Source organism: Salmo salar, chromosome ssa13 (genome assembly GCF_905237065.1).
Source record: "Salmo salar chromosome ssa13, Ssal_v3.1, whole genome shotgun sequence".
Lineage (NCBI taxonomy): Eukaryota > Metazoa > Chordata > Actinopteri > Salmoniformes > Salmonidae > Salmo > Salmo salar.
The window spans coordinates 35,272,704-35,289,967 of record NC_059454.1 but is presented as its reverse complement, the minus strand read 5'-3'; the positions used below and the strand labels follow the sequence as shown (position 1 = coordinate 35,289,967).

The 17,264-nt window shown below is 42.8% G+C and overlaps 2 protein-coding genes across 2 annotated transcripts; both read left to right on the top strand.

The window, feature by feature from the left end:
* The first annotated feature begins 858 nt into the window (after nucleotides 1-858).
* aurkaip1 (aurora kinase A interacting protein 1) lies at nucleotides 859-5,926 on the top strand. The gene is made up of 4 exons (NM_001141133.1): nucleotides 859-972; nucleotides 2,201-2,317; nucleotides 4,454-4,923; nucleotides 5,624-5,926. Exons 2-4 carry the CDS (start codon nucleotides 2,266-2,268, stop codon nucleotides 5,738-5,740), a joined length of 639 nt encoding a protein of 212 aa, NP_001134605.1. The 5' UTR covers nucleotides 859-972; nucleotides 2,201-2,265; the 3' UTR covers nucleotides 5,741-5,926.
* Nucleotides 5,927-6,227: 301 nt separating this feature from the next.
* Nucleotides 6,228-17,258, top strand: LOC106567254 (matrix remodeling-associated protein 8). The gene is made up of 10 exons (XM_014136329.2): nucleotides 6,228-6,511; nucleotides 8,856-8,882; nucleotides 9,088-9,393; nucleotides 9,495-9,596; nucleotides 9,702-10,175; nucleotides 15,235-15,399; nucleotides 15,598-15,628; nucleotides 15,755-15,837; nucleotides 15,994-16,047; nucleotides 16,175-17,258. The coding sequence occupies exons 1-10, from the start codon at nucleotides 6,415-6,417 to the stop codon at nucleotides 16,198-16,200; spliced, it is 1,365 nt and encodes a 454-aa protein (XP_013991804.2). The 5' UTR covers nucleotides 6,228-6,414; the 3' UTR covers nucleotides 16,201-17,258.
* Nucleotides 17,259-17,264: the final 6 nt, after the last annotated feature.

Sequence of the window (17,264 nt, the reverse complement as noted above, 5' to 3'; positions counted from 1 at the left end):
TCTTTATGGGGGCGTGTTTGTTAACAATACCACTGAAAATATCAAAAAAGAAGGTCCAAGTGTCTTCGACAGAGGGGATCAAGCTGATTCCATACCATTTTACAGAGGCCAGTTCATGAAGGAAGGCTTGCTCATTAAAGTTTTTTAGCAAGCGTCTATGGCAAATCAGGACAGGTCGTTTCACTGAGCAGCCATTACGAACACAGGCTGTAAAACAGTGATCACTAAGGTCATTACAGAAATCACCAGACTGATACCTATCAGGATTATTTCTGAGGATAACATCAAGAAGAGTAGCCTTTTCTAGGTGTTTGGAGTCATACCTTGTGGGATTGGTAATAATCTGAGAAAGATTTAGGGAGTCCCATTGCTTTAGAACTTGGTCAGGTGGTTTAAGCATGTCCCAGTTTAGGTCACCTAGCAGGACAAATTCAGACTTGGTGTAAGGGGCCGGGAGAGAGCTTAGGGCAGGTAGGGTACAGGCCGGTGCTGATGGAAGACAATTGCACCCAGTAACAGTCAACAAAGAGCTATTTGAAAGTTTAATACTTAAAACCAGAAAATCTAATTGTTTGGCGGCAGACTTGGTGGAGACAATCAAGCACTGAAGGTGATCCTTGGTAAAGATTGCCACTCTCCCACCTTTGGAAGATCTGTCATATTGAAAAAGGTTATAACCAGAAAGGTTAAGATCACTATTGAAAACACTCTTCCTTAACCACGTCTCAGTAATGACCAACACATCTGGATTGTAGCTCTGAACCCACACTTACCATAATAAACCAAATATATACCGTGTATTTTCAAATATTGACCACATTCAGGTCATTACTGAGTCGGAACCATGTCGAAGGAGATTTTGTAACAGGAAAAGAGGAAGAGTGTTTTAGGTGGACCGGAAGTTGTCTCCCGGAGTCACATTGAAAAACGAAAATCCTTGATAACGTTAGTTACGTGTTTAGCTAGTGTCAAGTAAGTCGTTGCGAAAATATTAATTGAATTACCTATTTAATCTTGTGTTGTTAGTACACAGCATAACTTTTTAAACGTGTAAAAACTGTCAGGGATTATTCCCTGTGACGAGTACTCCATGATAGTGTTAGCTAGTTAGCAAGAGAGCTAACAACCAGTCATAGAAATCAACAGAATCTCTAAGCTAACGTGTCAGCAGCTAGCTACTCTTTTTACGCCACTTTGATGTCGAAGTGACTTTTTCGTAGCAGGTTGGGAGAATTTACGCAGTAGATTTAGGATAATTAACGTAGAAGGTCAGGAGACTTGGGTGGTAGCAAAAATGCTTTCATAACGTACTACGAAAATCACCTTGTATCAAAGCGGTATAAAAAGATTGTCTCAGCTAAATAAGTTAAGAGAAATACTATTTTCACGTAACTTCGATACAGTTACGATAGTGACTTTTCGTAGCAGGTTAGGATAATTTACGCAGCATGTTATAATAATTAATGTAGCAGGTTAGGAGACGGAGGTTAACGTTAGGACATAGTAGGTTACGTTTAGCGAAAATACTTTCCTAACCTGCTACGAAAATCACCTTGTATCAAAGCGGTTCGTAGCTATATCAAAGGGGCCACTATCTGAAGTGTAAACTATGGACCAGCAATACACTTCAAATCAAATGTATGCCTTACAGTGAAATGCTTACTTATACAAGCCCTTAACCAACAATGCAGTTTTAAGAAAAATACCTTCAAAAAATAAAGTAACTAATTAAAGAGCAGCAGTGAAATAACAATAGCGAGGCTATATACAGGGGGTACCGGTTAGTCAAGGTAATTGAGATAATGTATGTAGAGGGGGAATGCAAGTAGTCTGGGTAGCCATTTGATTAGATGTTCAGGAGCCTTATGGCTTGGGGGTAGAAGCTGTTTTGAAGCCTCTTGGACCTAGACTTGGCGCACTACCATCTGTAGTGACTTGCGGTTGGAGGCCAAGTAGTTGTCATACCAGGCAGTGATGCAGCCAGTCAGGATGCTCTCGATGGTGCAGCTGTAGAACCTTTTGAGGATCTGAGGACCCATGCCAAATCTTTTCAGTCTCCTCAGGGGGAAAAGGTTTTGTCGTGCCCTCTTCACTACTGTCTTGGTGTGCTTGGACCATATTAGTTTGTTGATGATGTGGACACCAAAGAACTTGAAGGTTTTTACAATTGACATGAATGGTCTCTAACATTTTTCCATAGGGCACGCACTGGAGCAGCCTACAGACTCATTCATTCCTGATGACTCTACTTGAATAACCGTAGATATGTTTATCTCAAGGGTGGCCCCTCGCCTCAGTCTGCTTTGCAGAGCAACTGGTAAGTTTGTCAAGACACACATCAGATCTATAGCTAGCTTAAAGTGGAACTGACAATGTGTTAACTACTTTTCAGATGTGAAACAGACAATCATAATATCAGTAAAAAATATCAAATGACCAGTTTATGCTACAAAACCAACTTTATAAGAGGTTTTAAAACGAGGTTATATTTGACTCAACATTCCATAACGTACACTAAAGTATTGTTGGCAGAATAGATGGATGCAGGTAAATGCATGATAAATATAATTCACCAATACATTTCTTGGTAGTCCACAAAATATTGCTATTAAAGTTGTAATTCACAGCTGGCCTGGTGCATTGTTTGCTGCCTCCATTCGGTTGTTTCGGTTTCCATGACAAAAACGGACAAATGTAACTAAGGCTGGGAATGTGAGTACAATCAAACTAGCATGGGCAATGATCACTAGGCAGTCATAACATAGGCTTGCGTATCTATTTAGGTAGCGTGCTAAAAACACAGCGCCTAACGCTAGCTAGCTAGCTAGCTAGCTAGCTGGGAGGATGTCATGTCACTTTCTCCTCATCGTTTTTTCGGTGGCTATACATAGCTAGAGATCCAGGTGTCATTTGGTTAGTTAGCAAGAACTTCAACGACCTATCCAGTTAGCATATCTCTTGCGATCGCAAATTCACTCATCTCACTTTCGTCTGTGTGCCAGAGCGCTGAAATATGACCGCTGTCAGTAAACGTTGGCAAAACAAATGTTAGTCACGAACGCTCTAGATAACATGTAACCAGCTCTGGCAGGGCGAGTAAAAAGGTCAGAGTGAGGTGTTCTCTCATTTGTGTCGAAGTAGCTAGCTTGCCAACTTTAGCCGCTTAGCTTGGTTGCAGGCAAGCTGCAGAAGGATGAGTAGGCTACAATTCCCGTCGTTTATCAGTGGAATTTTGACGGCCAACTAGCTGAAACAGTTTGAGAGGGTTTATCTAATGTCCCTTCGTTAGATTTGAGCTCATCTTGCTCTGGTTAGCATTAGTTGTTGATGTGCATAACTGAGGGAGAGAGAGCCTACCCTTTCATGGTTGTTTGATCAATAGGACTGTAAAGTTCCCATATGTAAGAGGACTCCTGTGGTATTTACATATTTGCAGAAATCCATTCAGGTGTATTTTGTGGCTTTTGGCGAATGCGTTCTAATGATCTAAAATCGCGCTGTTGCTACTTCCTGTAAACACAGTCCAGTTCAAAGTAAATGATGGCAGGCCCTACTGTCTGTGTAACAGTGTAGGTTCCGTCCCTCTCTTCGCCTCAACCTGGGCTCGAATCAGGGACCCTTGCACACATCAACAACTGACACCCACGAAGCATCGTTACCCATCGCGCCACAAAAGCCGCGGCTCTTGCAACGCGAAACCCTACTTCAAGTCTCAGCGAGTGACGTCACTGATTGAAACGCTATTAGCGCGCAACATCGCTAACTAACTAGCCATTTCACATCGGTTACACCTGTATACACACAGTCCAGTTCAAAGTGAATGATGGCAGGGCTTACTGCCTGTATACACACAGTCCAGTTCAAAGTGAATGATGGCAGGGCTTACTGCCTGTATACACACAGTCCAGTTCAAAGTGAATGATGGCAGGGCCTACTGCCTGTATACACACAGTCCAGTTCAAAGTGAATGATGGCAGGGCTTACTGCCTGTATACACACAGTCCAGTTCAAAGTGAATGATGGCAGGCCTGTGTGGCAAATGGTCTGCTTGCATAAAGGCCTGCTGTAGCTCTGATTGGCTTTGGTAAACTGGTCTGTGTAGACTCTGGTCCTGCATGAGACAGGTGTTTTTATTCTATTTTATTTACTGCGGTGTCTATTAATTGTCCAAATGCATGGCCGATTCCCCACTCTATATTGTTATAACATTTTCCCAAACGCCTTAGTAAAAGCAATTCCCAAACATTCTAAGAATTTATCAAAATGACCATATCTAAGTGCTCGCTTGTCAGAAAATGTTTTAAACAGTGTCATATTCTTCCTGAGGGTGTATATGAACAGATTTTAATACGATTGTATGTTGCTAAAATGCTGTCAGTTCCACTTTAAAGTGTGGCACTATCACTTAAACAGTAAACTGATCCAATTCTGTTTATCCTCCTTCAACGCTCAGGTGCACTTCAGACTCCAGTACAGTCATTGCGTGGATCTCTACTGCCCGTCTTCCCTGCTTGCTGCTCTTCTCTAAATGGAAAACCCAGAAACTATGGAACAGCAGCAGATAACACACAGCCTCCTCAACCCTGGGTGGCACTGGAGCCAGAGCTGGAAGAGTTCCTCGTCCCTCGTAATCTATCAGTGTCCCCACTGGAGAGCTGGCTCTCCCTGCACTACTCCCTCCCTCCCCTGCTAGAGGCTCCTCAGCCCCTGGAGGAAGGAGATGTGATGGTGGACACCAAGGTGTTGCCCCCATTTGCAGTCCCTCTACTGGAGGAGGGTGATGGCTCTGTCACACCCCTCAGCTGTAAGAACGTGCTGGAGATCCGGCGGCGGAAGATGAACAGGCACAAGTACAAGAAGCTGCTGAAACGCACCAAGTTCCTGAGGAGGCGAGTGCTGGAGGGCAGGAGGAAAAAGAAGCAGGTCAGTGTTTTGGTTGGAGATGGAAGGAGAATGTTGTGCTCTTAATTGTTGTTCTTATGAGTATAAACTCTTAAAGGGATTCTCTGGGATGTTGGCAATGAGGCCCTTTATCTACTCCTCCAGAGTCAGATGTACTCCTGGATACCATTTATGTCTCTGTCCAGTATGAAGGAAGTTAGAGGTAGTTTCACAAGCCAATGCTAACTAGGTGTTTGCGCAATGACTGGAAGTCCATCGGTATCTGTTGGATGCTACCTCTAACTTCCTTCAAACTACATTCAGAGACATAAAAATGGTATCCACGAGTTCATTTGACTCTGGGGAAATAGATAACGGGCCCTATTGCTCATTGGGGTAGCAGGTAGCCTAGTGGTTAGAGCGTTGGGCCAGTAACCAAAAGGTTGGTAGATCGAATCCCCGAACTGACAAGGTAAAAATCTGTCGTTCTGCCCCTGAACAAGGCAGTTAACCCACTGTTCCCTGGTAGGCCGTCATTGTACATAAGAATTTGTTCTGACTTGCCTAGTTAAAGGTAAAAAAAACAAAAAAAAGGCTAAATCCTGAAGTATCCCTTTAACTGCTTATCACTCACAGCTTGTGTTACCTCAGTAATAATGTCCCCACTGCTTTGAACAGATTATAACACTTATTACAGTCCCTGTGAGAGCTCTAATAGTGTGTTTTCTGTACTTGTGCGCAGAAACGCTTTGAGAAGGATCTTCAGAGGATCTGGATGAGAGCTGGACTGAAGAAAGCCCCAGAGGGATGGAACACACCCAAAATCTTCATTAAACAGTACAAGTCCAAGAGGGGATGAAGAAGAGTACATGCAAGGCTGAAAGCCTTCTGGCACACCGCTGACTGGCCCACATACTGGGTCATAACAGGACACGTACGCTTTTCCTCAAACACAGCAGAGCAGCCTGCTCTCCTTTGCTACTTGTCAGTGATGTGGACATTTTCCAGATGTTCTCTCCTGTTGAGTGTGATGTTCATTGTAAGTAAGTGAAAATAAACAATAAAGATTTGTTTCCCATCCTTATAATTGTATCTACTCATCTTATTTAATATATCATACCAGTATGTTCATACCTGCTTAGCATAGGCTGCTATATTATGTTATACCTTTTCCGTTGCTATTTTGTGAGAAAAACAGTGAGTGGCAGTATTGTACATCCTCTGTTTCATTGAACTTGGGAGTCTGAAAGATGGTAAGCTGATATAGTCCATTGTTCAGTGAGTGACAGAATGATAAAACAACAAGGTATCATGTGATATTAGGTCAGAAGAAGTTGTCACATTCAAGGATGCCAATGTGAAGCAGGAGACTAGAAGATGCACTCCTCTGTTCACTCTGTCGCAGTGCCAGGAGGTGTAGGGTTTCACAGGCACGTGTAGGAGGGGCATACACTGCTGCTCTACACTCTGGAGAAGTCTTGTCGTTTTGTTGTTGATGAACTTTCTTCAGGTGTTGCTTTCTTCTGTCCGTTGATGCACACACATCACCGTGTTGCAGCCTACCGTCTTTTGTCCCGTCTTTCGAGGAGAAGTTGGAAAAGAAAGAAAGACATGTTGCTGCTGTTTCTGAGTAAGTTCCAATTTTTGTTTTTACTATAACGGAACAAAAGCTCCAATGTTAGTTGACCCACGCTAGTTGACCCTGCATCAATGCAGATTCATTTAAATGTATTTAGTATGAGTATAGTATTTATCTATCCTGATGCCTAGTCACTTTACCCTGCCTTTAGGTACAGACAGTATCTACCTCAAATACTTTGTACCCCTGCATCAATGATCTGTTAAATGTACTCCCTATATCACTAAATTCTTGTGTAAACTAGGTAAAGAAGAATGGGTAATCATGTCTGCCCTGGGTATTTGTTGGAGGTTGGGTGCTTTTGTTATGGGTTCACTCCAATGTGTTTTGAGTTAACTGCGGTCAGAGTGGGAGAGTCAGCACAATCCCTGTAGCCTGTCATTATATGTGCCAGTAAATGAGGGAGTGTCTCACCATAAGTGGGCTGGAGTTACTCAAGATACAGGGATTACCACTTAAACTCAATTTAGGGCCTTAGCCTCCTATATTGAATAACATTGTCTATCAAAATGTAGAGTCCGATTTTCATGAATTCTTACTTAAAATTGTAATTAGAATGACAATGTTCATTGAATGATTTACCAATATCGTGGTTGTTGCAGAAATTGGTAGGAAGGAAGCCAATTTATTCTGCGTCCCAAGCGTCCATGCATGCCCTAGCCTAGAGGCAAACTGCGATTACAGGAATGGACAGGAAATTCACACCCTCCTGTTAGGGACGGTTTACACATTCAGAAATTGACTGATTCCAGCCTCGGCATAATGTCAACGAAATGATGCTTATCAGGCAGGATGTGCCTTCTGGAGCAAAGAGTGTCTCTGAATTGACCCTTGTGTATATAGCTGAACCTGCAGCTTGGTTGTGTTATTACAGAGCTGTGCTGTGTGCTCATCAAACTACAGTGTCATTGGGATTGTTTTTCCTGCACATAGTTAAAAAAAATATAGCAAAAGAGCAAAAGAATACAGCATGTACATGTTTTTTTTTACTTAAATAATTTTTCCACCTTCAGTTATGTGTATCATTGCTGTAGCGATTCACCTTCAGATTTAAGTTATTGTGAAAGTGTCAGTCATTAAACATGGCAATTCAGTAGCAGGTAGTTAAATCTTTTTAAGTGTTAGTTTTGTATGTCTGCACCAGAGACCAAGGAGAAATGTACAAGGTTTGATTATTATATGGCAGCAGTGTATGTGCAAACTTTTAGACTGATCCAATAAACCATTGCATTTTTGTTAAAAATTTTGTTTCAAGACTGCCCAAATGTGCCTAACTGGTTTATTAATACATGTTCAAGTTCATAACTGTGCACTCTCAAACAATAGCATGGTATTCTTTCACTGTAATAGCTACTGTAAATTGGATAGTGCCGTTAGATTAACAAGAATTGAAGCGTTCTGCCAAAATCAGATATGTCTATGTCCTGGGAAATGTTCTTATTACTTACAACCTCCTGCTAATCACATTAGCCTACATTAGTTCAACCATCCCGCGGGGGACCTACCGATCCTGTAGAGGTTTTTAACCACTTGATTTGTCAAGTCTCCCTGAGTCATATCACTTTTCCTCATGTGAGGGGCTTCTGTCATATCAGCAGATGAACAAAACACCTGGTATCTACTGTCTCTGAAAACCCCACAACTACCCCTTAAAAACAGCATAGGCCTACTCAAAACTGTTAGGATAACTTGACTTTCCATTTTTATGGTGTTAATTTAAACAAAACATAAGCCTGCCTGCTAAACCTCTAGGATTGAACGAGAATAGCTCCCCTAACATTGGTGTATGAAATACAATAGGCATCTATGATCTAAGTAATGGTCACCCAGTTGTAGCGCTGGGCTGTGGCAGTGGGCACTTTGACTGGTGAGGGCTGGCTGGCTGTGTTTACCCCCAGGACTTTGGCTTTGACAGTTTTTAGCAGGGGGATGAATAGAGCCTCTGTGTTGCTGCCTGGGCTGTATGCTTCTCTCTGCAGCTGGCCCTTAGGTAAACAGCAGATGTAATAGCGCTTAGTGAAAATCTGGGTTAGAACTAGCAGACTTGCTACAGGAATGCCTTCAGTCCCAAAAGGTGAAACATTGAAATATAGAGAAGTGTATATACTTCTCCCTGTTTCATTCTTGCCCCTTCTTGTTTTTCTCTTGACCTATTTTTCACTCTTCCTCCACCCAGTTGTCTCATTGACGCAGCTGTTATACCAGTCAACCTTAACTACTGTATAAGCTATCCGTTCACAACAGCGCAGTGACCACAGCTCTGTGGTCAGCTCAGGTCCAACCCTGCCAGATGGATAGTTATGGTGACAATGGCATTTTCTCTTATTTGTTTCAGTTTCTGCTGTCTTCTTCGTGCCCAGTGGTAAGTCCCCGTAACATGTAACCTTTATTGTATTACACTTTTTTTATTCCCAACATTTATGCATCTATTTGCTGCTTACATTTAGCTTAACTGTGTGATCTCGGGGGGTTTGGTGTTTTCCATGAGCTTGTTGAGAAATGTTTTAATTTTGTGTATTTTTTTCTGTTGCAAAATGTACAAGTAAGTCCTGTGTGTGTTGCGTTAGCATGGGGCCAGAGCAGCAGCAGTCTAGGTGTGGTGGTGGAGGCCCGTAACATCACCCTCCCAGCCGGGACCCAGGCGGTACTGCCCTGCAACAGCCCCCGCATGGTGTGGACCCGGGACCGCCTGAAGGACCGCCAGAGGGTGGTCCACTGGGACCTGGTCCGGAGCATACCAGAGTACTCTGTGGAAAGGATACTGGACATGTCCCCCGGGGTCAAAGAGAGAGTCTACAATGGGTTCAACAAGGGCCGCATAACCATCCCCAAAACCGCCTTCACTGACGGGAACTTCTCCCTTGTCATCAACAGTGAGTTGGCCCCGTGGTATACTGTATGCTCATGACTGTATAGAATATTACACTCATTTATATTAATCGAGAAAATGTAATTGGAATGTGTGTTATGCCAGATGTGGGAGCAGCTGACCGAGGTGTTTATAGTTGTAACCTGCACCACCACTACTGCCAGCTGCACCAATCCATCAAGATACAACTCAACACCACCAAGTTAGGTGACTATCCACAATATGTATCTGAATCATGATGATATGAAAAGTCTTCCATACAGTATCTATTATGCTTAAATCAAAGACGCTATTAACCCTGTTCCATCTCAGCCCGTAAGGAGAAGCGCTACTGGGACGGGGACAAGACTGTGTTTGTGGTGTTGCTGGGGAGCTCAGTGGTGTTGCCGTGTGTGAACCGGCGGCCCCTGTGGACGGAGGGCCAGCAGGAGGACCAGCAGCAGGTAGCCCACTGGGACTGGCAGCCCCCTGGTGTGAGACCTGATTTGGCTGACCGCCTGGTGGACCTGTACGCTTCCGGAGAGCGCAGACAGTATGGACCGCTCTTCCCCATGGATAAGATGAGTGTTTCTGAGGATGCCTTCTCTGTAGGGGACTTCTCTCTGACCATCTCTAACCTGCAGCCCATCGACAAGGGCCTGTACTCCTGCCACCTGCACCACCACTACTGTGGCCTGCAGGAGAGACGCATCTTCAGACTCATGGTGGGGCCTCCACTCCCCCCACCTCCTCTGGTCCTCACTGCAGCTCCTGCTGTCCCCCACGCACTCCCCAATGACGACCCAAGTAAGACACTCAGCATATCCCTTTCTCTTAGGATTTATTCTCTGATTGGAAGTGTGAACCATTTTTAAACTTCATTAGAACATGGTGGGCATAGTTAGAATAAAGCCCTTTAAAGCCATATAAATCCTTCTATCTTCTCTCTATATTCTCTTTCACATTTTCCCTGAGCTTCGTTTTCCCTAATCTGATTGGTGTGTGTGTCTGCCTGTCTTTACAGCAGCCTGTGTGTAACTGAGACCACTGTTGCTGGGGTATATTTATGGGTCATATTTATAGGCATTTTTGGTCAGTTATGTCAGTGCATCTTTGTGCCAGATCTCTTCTCAAACTTTTTCTCTGTCTGCACAAGAGGAAGGGGGAGAGAAGGAGGGAATGAAGGAGTGGGTGAAAGAGGCAACAAAAGAAACAGATGGAGAAAAAGAGGGTGAGAGAAAAAGAATGAAAGAATACATTTGGCCGCAGATGAGCTGACAGGGAGGGGAAGAGAGCATTGAGAGCTCTAGAGTGTCGAGAAAGGGAAGGGGTTTTGTTTGGGGAATCTGACTGTTGGCTGCAGGCAGCCTGTCTGAAAGTCTGTCTGAAAGGCCCCTAATTGGCCAAAACGGAAGTGCTGTTATTTTCATTGGAGACCTTTTTCATTTTTCTGTAGTTGAGCAAATGGCTTAGTTTACAGGAGGAGCCATTACAGCTCAACAGGGGCAGTAAAGCCAGACTCCAGGGGAAGGAGGGCGCATGGTGAGGCTTTGCAACTGGTGAATTGGGATTTCTGTTAGTCTCTTTTAAGTTTCATTATCTCTCTACAGTAACCTGTATACAGAGCAGTCTCTCTCCATCACTAGTCTGATTCTCTCCTTCTCTCTGGCCCTCTGGCTGGGGCGTGTTTATCAGCAAAAGGAGGAAGTGTGCTACATCTGTTCAGCAGCTGGGAGATGAAAGGAAACAGTGGGGGAGGGGTTGGCAGGGGTTGGTTCTGTGTTAGATGTGGATCCTCCTTTGTCCTTTTAAGATGGCTTGATCCATTTAACAGCATTGTAAAGTATGCAGGGAAGAAATTCACGTGGATCAATGCAGACATGTCTTGAGTTCTTTCCTTTGATTTTTACTTTTTGACTTCAGCTTTCTTCTACTTAGTTGTGTTTTTCCTTTGTTAAATCCAGCCAACTCTTATATGCATCCTCTGCAATCGCAACAGCCGTTATCCCACTTTTTTGTTACACTGTAATCATTTATGGCAAGCTAAAGTAGAGCTCGGTGTTGTTGTGAGCACCAGAACCTGGGTAAGTCAGCAAAAGCATTTAGAATAGAAAATCACCAAAAATGCAGACCAGGTCGGATTCCTTCAGCTCATTGGCTTGCTAATTAACCACAGTGTTTCAACAAGACTAAAACCACTCACTGTGTGACCTCTGCACAGCACACGTCACGTTGTGTTTCTGCGTGTAAGTTCTTGTCTGATCTGTCAGGGGAATGGAAACAGGCAACAGCTGAGATACGGAGAGAGGGAACAGTGGGGGAGAGGGAACAGTGGGGAGAGGGAACAGTGGGAGAGAGGGAACAGTGGGAGAGAGGGAACAGTGATGGGAGAGAGGGAACAGTGATGGGAGAGAGGGAACAGTGATGGGAGAGAGGGAACAGTGATGGGAGAGAGGGAACAGTGATGGGAAGATATGGGAGAGGGAACAGTGATGGGAGGGAAAGGATGGGAGAGAGGGAACAGTGATGGGAGAGAGGGAACAGTGATGGGAGAGAGGGAACAGTGATGGGAGAGAGGGAACAGTGATGGGAGAGAGGGAACAGTGATGGGAGAGAGGGAACAGTGATGGGAGAGAGGGAACAGTGATGGGAGAGAGGGAACAGTGATGGGAGAGGGGAACAGTGATGGGAGAGGGGAACAGTGATGGGAGAGGGGGAACAGTGGGAGAGAGGAAACAGTGGGGGAGAACTGAGGCAAGACTAATTGTTCTCCAGAGATAGTTGACCTTGACACTGCAGTTTCATGCATATTAACAACATTCAAAACAGACAAGAGATAATTAGCAACTCTGATGCCACTTGGGAAGTGTTAAATTCGATTAATTCCATACAATTTGTTCTGTAAGACTGGTGCAGTTTGCAAGATCCACCCAGGGATGGTATCTGTCCTCTGCTCATTTCTTATTTGAAGCCTGCCTCAAGCTAATACCTATCCTCAGGCTAGTTTAATCACTCACGATGCGTCATAACATACAGTACCAGTCAAAAATTTGGACGCACCTACTTATTCAAGGGTTTTTTCTTTATTTTTACTATTTTCTACATAGTTTTGATGTCTTTACTATTATTCGACTATGAAATAACACACATGGAATCATGTAGTAACCAAAAAAGTGTTAGACAAATCAAAATATATTTTATATTTGAGATTCTTCAAAGTAGCCACCCTTTGCCTTGATGACAGCTTTGCACACTCTTGGCATTCTCTCAACCGGCTTCATGAGGTAGTCACCTGGAATGCAAGTTAACAGGTGTGCAAGTTAACAGGTGTTAATTTGTGGAATTTCTGCATTTGTGCGTTTGAGCCAATCAGTTGTGTTGTTACACGATAGGATTGGTATACAGAAGATAGCCCAATTTGGTAAAAGACAAAGTCCATATTATGGTAAGAACAGCTCAAATAAGCAAAGAGAAATGACAGTCCATCATTACTTTAAGATATGAAGGTCAGTCAATCCAGAAAATGTCAAGGACTTTGAAAGTTTCTTCAAGTGCAGTCGAAAAAACCCCATCAAGTGCTATGATGAAACTGGCTCTCATGAGGACCGCCACAGGAAATGAAGACCCAGAGTTACCTCTGCTGCAGAGGATAAGTTCATTAGAGTTAACTGCACCTCTGATTTCAGCCCAAATAAATGCTACAGAGTTCCACTGTTCAGAGGAGACTGCGTGAATCAAGCCTTCATGGTTGAATTGCTGCAAAGAAACCACTACTAAATGACACCAATAATAAGAAGAGACTTGCTTGGGCCAAGAAACAAGATCAATGGGCATTAGATAAGGTCATTAGAGTAAACTGCACCTCAGATTGCAGCCCGAATAAATGCTTCACAGAGTTCAAGTAACAGACGCATCTCAGCATCAACTGTTGAGAAGAGAGTGCGTGAATCAGGCCTTCATGGTCAGATTGATACAAAGAAACCCGTACTAAAGGACACCAATAATAAGAAGAGACTTGCTTGGGCCAAGCAAGGTGTGATGGTGTGGGAGTGCTTTGCTGGCGACACTGTGATTTATTTAGAATTCAAGGCACACTTAACCAGCATTGCTACCACAGCATTCTGCATCGATACGCCATCCCATCTGGTTTGCGCTTAGTGGTACTATCATTTGTTTTTCAACAGGACAATGACCCAACACACCTCCAGGCTGTGTAAGGGCTATTTGACCAAGAAGGAGAGTAATGAAGTGCTGCATCAGATAACCTGGCCTCCACAATCACCCAACCTCAAGCCAATTGAGATGGTTTTGGATGAGTTGGACCGCAGAGTGAAGGAAAAGCAGCCAACAAGTGCTCAGCATATGTGGGAACTCCTTCAAGACTGTTGGAAAAGCATTCCAGGTGACTACCTCATGAAGCTGGTTGAGAGAATGCCAAGAGTGTGCAAAGCTGTCAAGGCAAAGGGTGGCTACTTTGAAGAATCTAAAATATATTTTGATTTGTTGAACACTTTTTTGGTTACTATGTGATTCCATATGCATTATTTCATAGTTTTGATGTCTTCACCATTATTCTACAATGTAGAAAATAGTAAAAATAAAGAAAAACCCTTAAATGAGTAGGTGTGTCCAAACTTTTGACTGGTACTGTATCTGCGGATGGGCCAAGGAGAACAGATTTAAAAGAAACAAATGCCTCTAGGTGATGGAAAGCAAAGGTATTTTAGTGTCATCAGCCTTCCCAGGCTTGGTTAATACAGGTCTCCACCATCATTATCCCCAATGACTATCATTTCTGTTCTCACCCCAGCAGGTGAGAGAGACCTGTGTAACAGTGGCAAGCTGATTGATGGTTATGGTGCAGTAATTGTGTAATGGGAAGGTATGGTACATGTTGTTGTGTGCAGACGGTTTAAGAAGATCCTAGCCAGTGGAAGAAACACCTCAGTGAGGGAAGTAACAATTTGATATGCCAATTTGTAATAGCTATTTTTGTTGATTTAAATCACATGGTTTTTACAGTTAGCAAATCCCGTTCTCCCCGTGTCTGTTATTTTGCTTAATTAATTGTCTGAAACCTGGCAGAAGTGGTGTTTGTGTTGCACAGAGCATGACTGTGAGGTGAGTGTTGTCAAATGTCTGTTTACACTGACCAGTCAGACTGGTGGAGTTTCAGGGACTGAGAGAGACAGCAACAGCTAGGGTTCATTCGTTATACTTTGCAAAACGTTTATGAGAAAAGGTAAATATCTGGAAAACTAGTTTGGACAGGCTGACCGCACATAACATAATTCCTCCCCTCAGTCCTTCCTTTCCTCCCTCTCCTCTTTCTTGGTTAATCGGTATTTCTGTTTTTAAGGTATGCAAGTCATTACAGCTGAACCAGGTCAACTCTTCCTTTCCTCACGGTTTCTGAAAGAAAACCACCCTAAAAATAGTGCCACAATTGTTTTTCAATGATGCAGAAAAAACATGTAATTGTCATTCAAAATGCAATATCAATGGCAAACTGAGTGTACAAAACATTATGAACACCTGCTCTTTCAATGACAGACTGACTGGGTGAAATCTATGATCCCATGATTGATTGTCACCTGTTAAATCTGCTTCAATCAGTGTAGATGATGGGGAGGAGCCCGATGAAAGAAGGATTTTTAAGCCTTGAGACAAGTTGGGGGGGGGTTATGTTTTATACACTCAGTTCAAATTAAACAGTATCTATTGGTTATATACTATCATTAATTTCACTCAACATGGATAAAACAAAATGTGACTAATATAATGTTCCACCGCCAGCCTGTGTTTATAACACAATGAGTGTTAATAGCAGACCAGTGAACCCACAGTGTTGTCCTTACACCTTCAGGCCACAACGTGGTTGAACTTGAGAGGCCACGAGTATTCAACGTGATCCTCCCTGAGCACCGAGGGCACTTCTTCCAGCAGCTGGGTTACATCCTGGCTACCTTCTTCCTCCTAGCCTTCATCATCACAACAGTCATTGTGCTTACCCGACGACGCAGAGAGAGAGGTAGTGTGTGTGTGGGTGTCTCTACTGTATGTATCTCTGCATGTCTCTTTATCACACACACACACACTTTGAATGTCCTCAATTTACACACTTTATATTTGTATAAATGTCCTTGATTTAATATTTAAATCAGTTGAATGTCTGTGTGATTTTGTGACCTGTAAATGGTATGTTAAAGGTGTGTTCATCTTGTTTTAGGGCTGGAGTATGACCTGCAAAGATCTAAACGGTGAGAACCGATTTAGTAAGATGGTCAGCGGTCACACTTGATAATGAGAATATTACTCATTTTAAGGAGGACCTGAACTCACTGAACTTTTACGACTAACCACCTCCCTCTCTTACTGGTAAACAGGAGGGGTCATGTGACTGGCCATGAGGACATTGCATTGGACGCCACGGAGCTGAAGGTCTGCAACCAGGAACACCTGAATTCAGGTAAGGCTCCCATGCTACCTGCAGGCCCTACCTCATATAGACTAGAGTTTGAACAGGGCGACTCATATCAATAATGGCTGTCGCTGCACAGAGCTCATACCGTACATCATGACATGTCAAATTGAATGACCAACCCTTTTGCATTTCTATCCTTAGATTACAAAAACAACTTACTGAAAGAGAGAGATATGTCCAAAGACCGCAATAAAGGTAATTGTATGTGACATTGTGTTACAAACAACAATTTCATGCCTAATTGAATGGCTTTCTTTTTGCTAATGTCACTTCTCATTTCTTTCCTATTATTCTCTTCCCTCCTCCATATCTCTCTCTCTAGAAATCGATGGAAAGTTGTGGAAGTGAGACAGAAATAGCTGATATGCTGCTGGCTGGTCCAGGGCAGACATACAGGATAAGGAAGTAAAGGATTATAATGTTGGAATTCAAAGCGGAGGACGGGGGGGGGGGCTTTCTCTTTCTATAGACACCCCCTTACCAAACTCTCTTACCAAAACTTTTCTATTGCTGCGGCAGTCAATTTTCATACTGGTAAAGTCTGTATTCTGATCTGCTGTGATTTCAACATGGCTAAATATGTCTTCAATTTTGTATTACACAGATATTTGATGTCAAGTATTTTATATAACAAAAACACAGTGTACTGTACAACCTTCCTTTTTGTATGTAACAAAACACTTTCTATCACTGTATTCCTTTTATTCACTCTTCAAACTTTTCATTTTCAGAATGCATGTTGTCTTTGTGTGTGGGAAAACTGTCATGTTCCATTTATGATTTCAGAGCTCAGCAAGCTCATAACGTTTGAGTATGTTTATTAAAATATTTGCACAAACCTTGCTGTAATTTACTGTTAACACATTACATTCAGCCAACGTGTCCTTTCTGTAAAGGGTCATAAGTAGTTTATAGCCAGGCTTTTAATTATTCATTGGTAGATTGCTTATAAATTAGTAATAAGCCGTTATAACTGTATCCTTACCAAGTCCATTTGTGATTGATGATCATGGACCACAAAGAAGGCTATACATGTAATGGAACTCAGGAAAACAAGCCTTGACCAGAATCCAGATGTGTTTTTTAGGAACGCATGTTAGGATATGTCCGTTTGTATGCGAGTGATTGTCTATTTGTGTAATGCAGGCTTGCAATACACTGTAAAGTTTGGAGCTGTCAAGTTGACAAGCCAATGAATCTTGCAATCTTGGTTATTAGGATTTGTGTAGAAACGAGAACGAAGAGGACTAAGTAAGTTTGTAGAAGATGTCATATGTTTCAATTACTGTAATTGGATAAAGGGTCCTGACACTCTCAGTTTGGAAGCTTTACTTACAAGCAAGTTATCTGTGCAGTAGCATGCTGGTTCATTATCTTCGCTCTAATAAAGATTAATAAGAAAACAATACTGG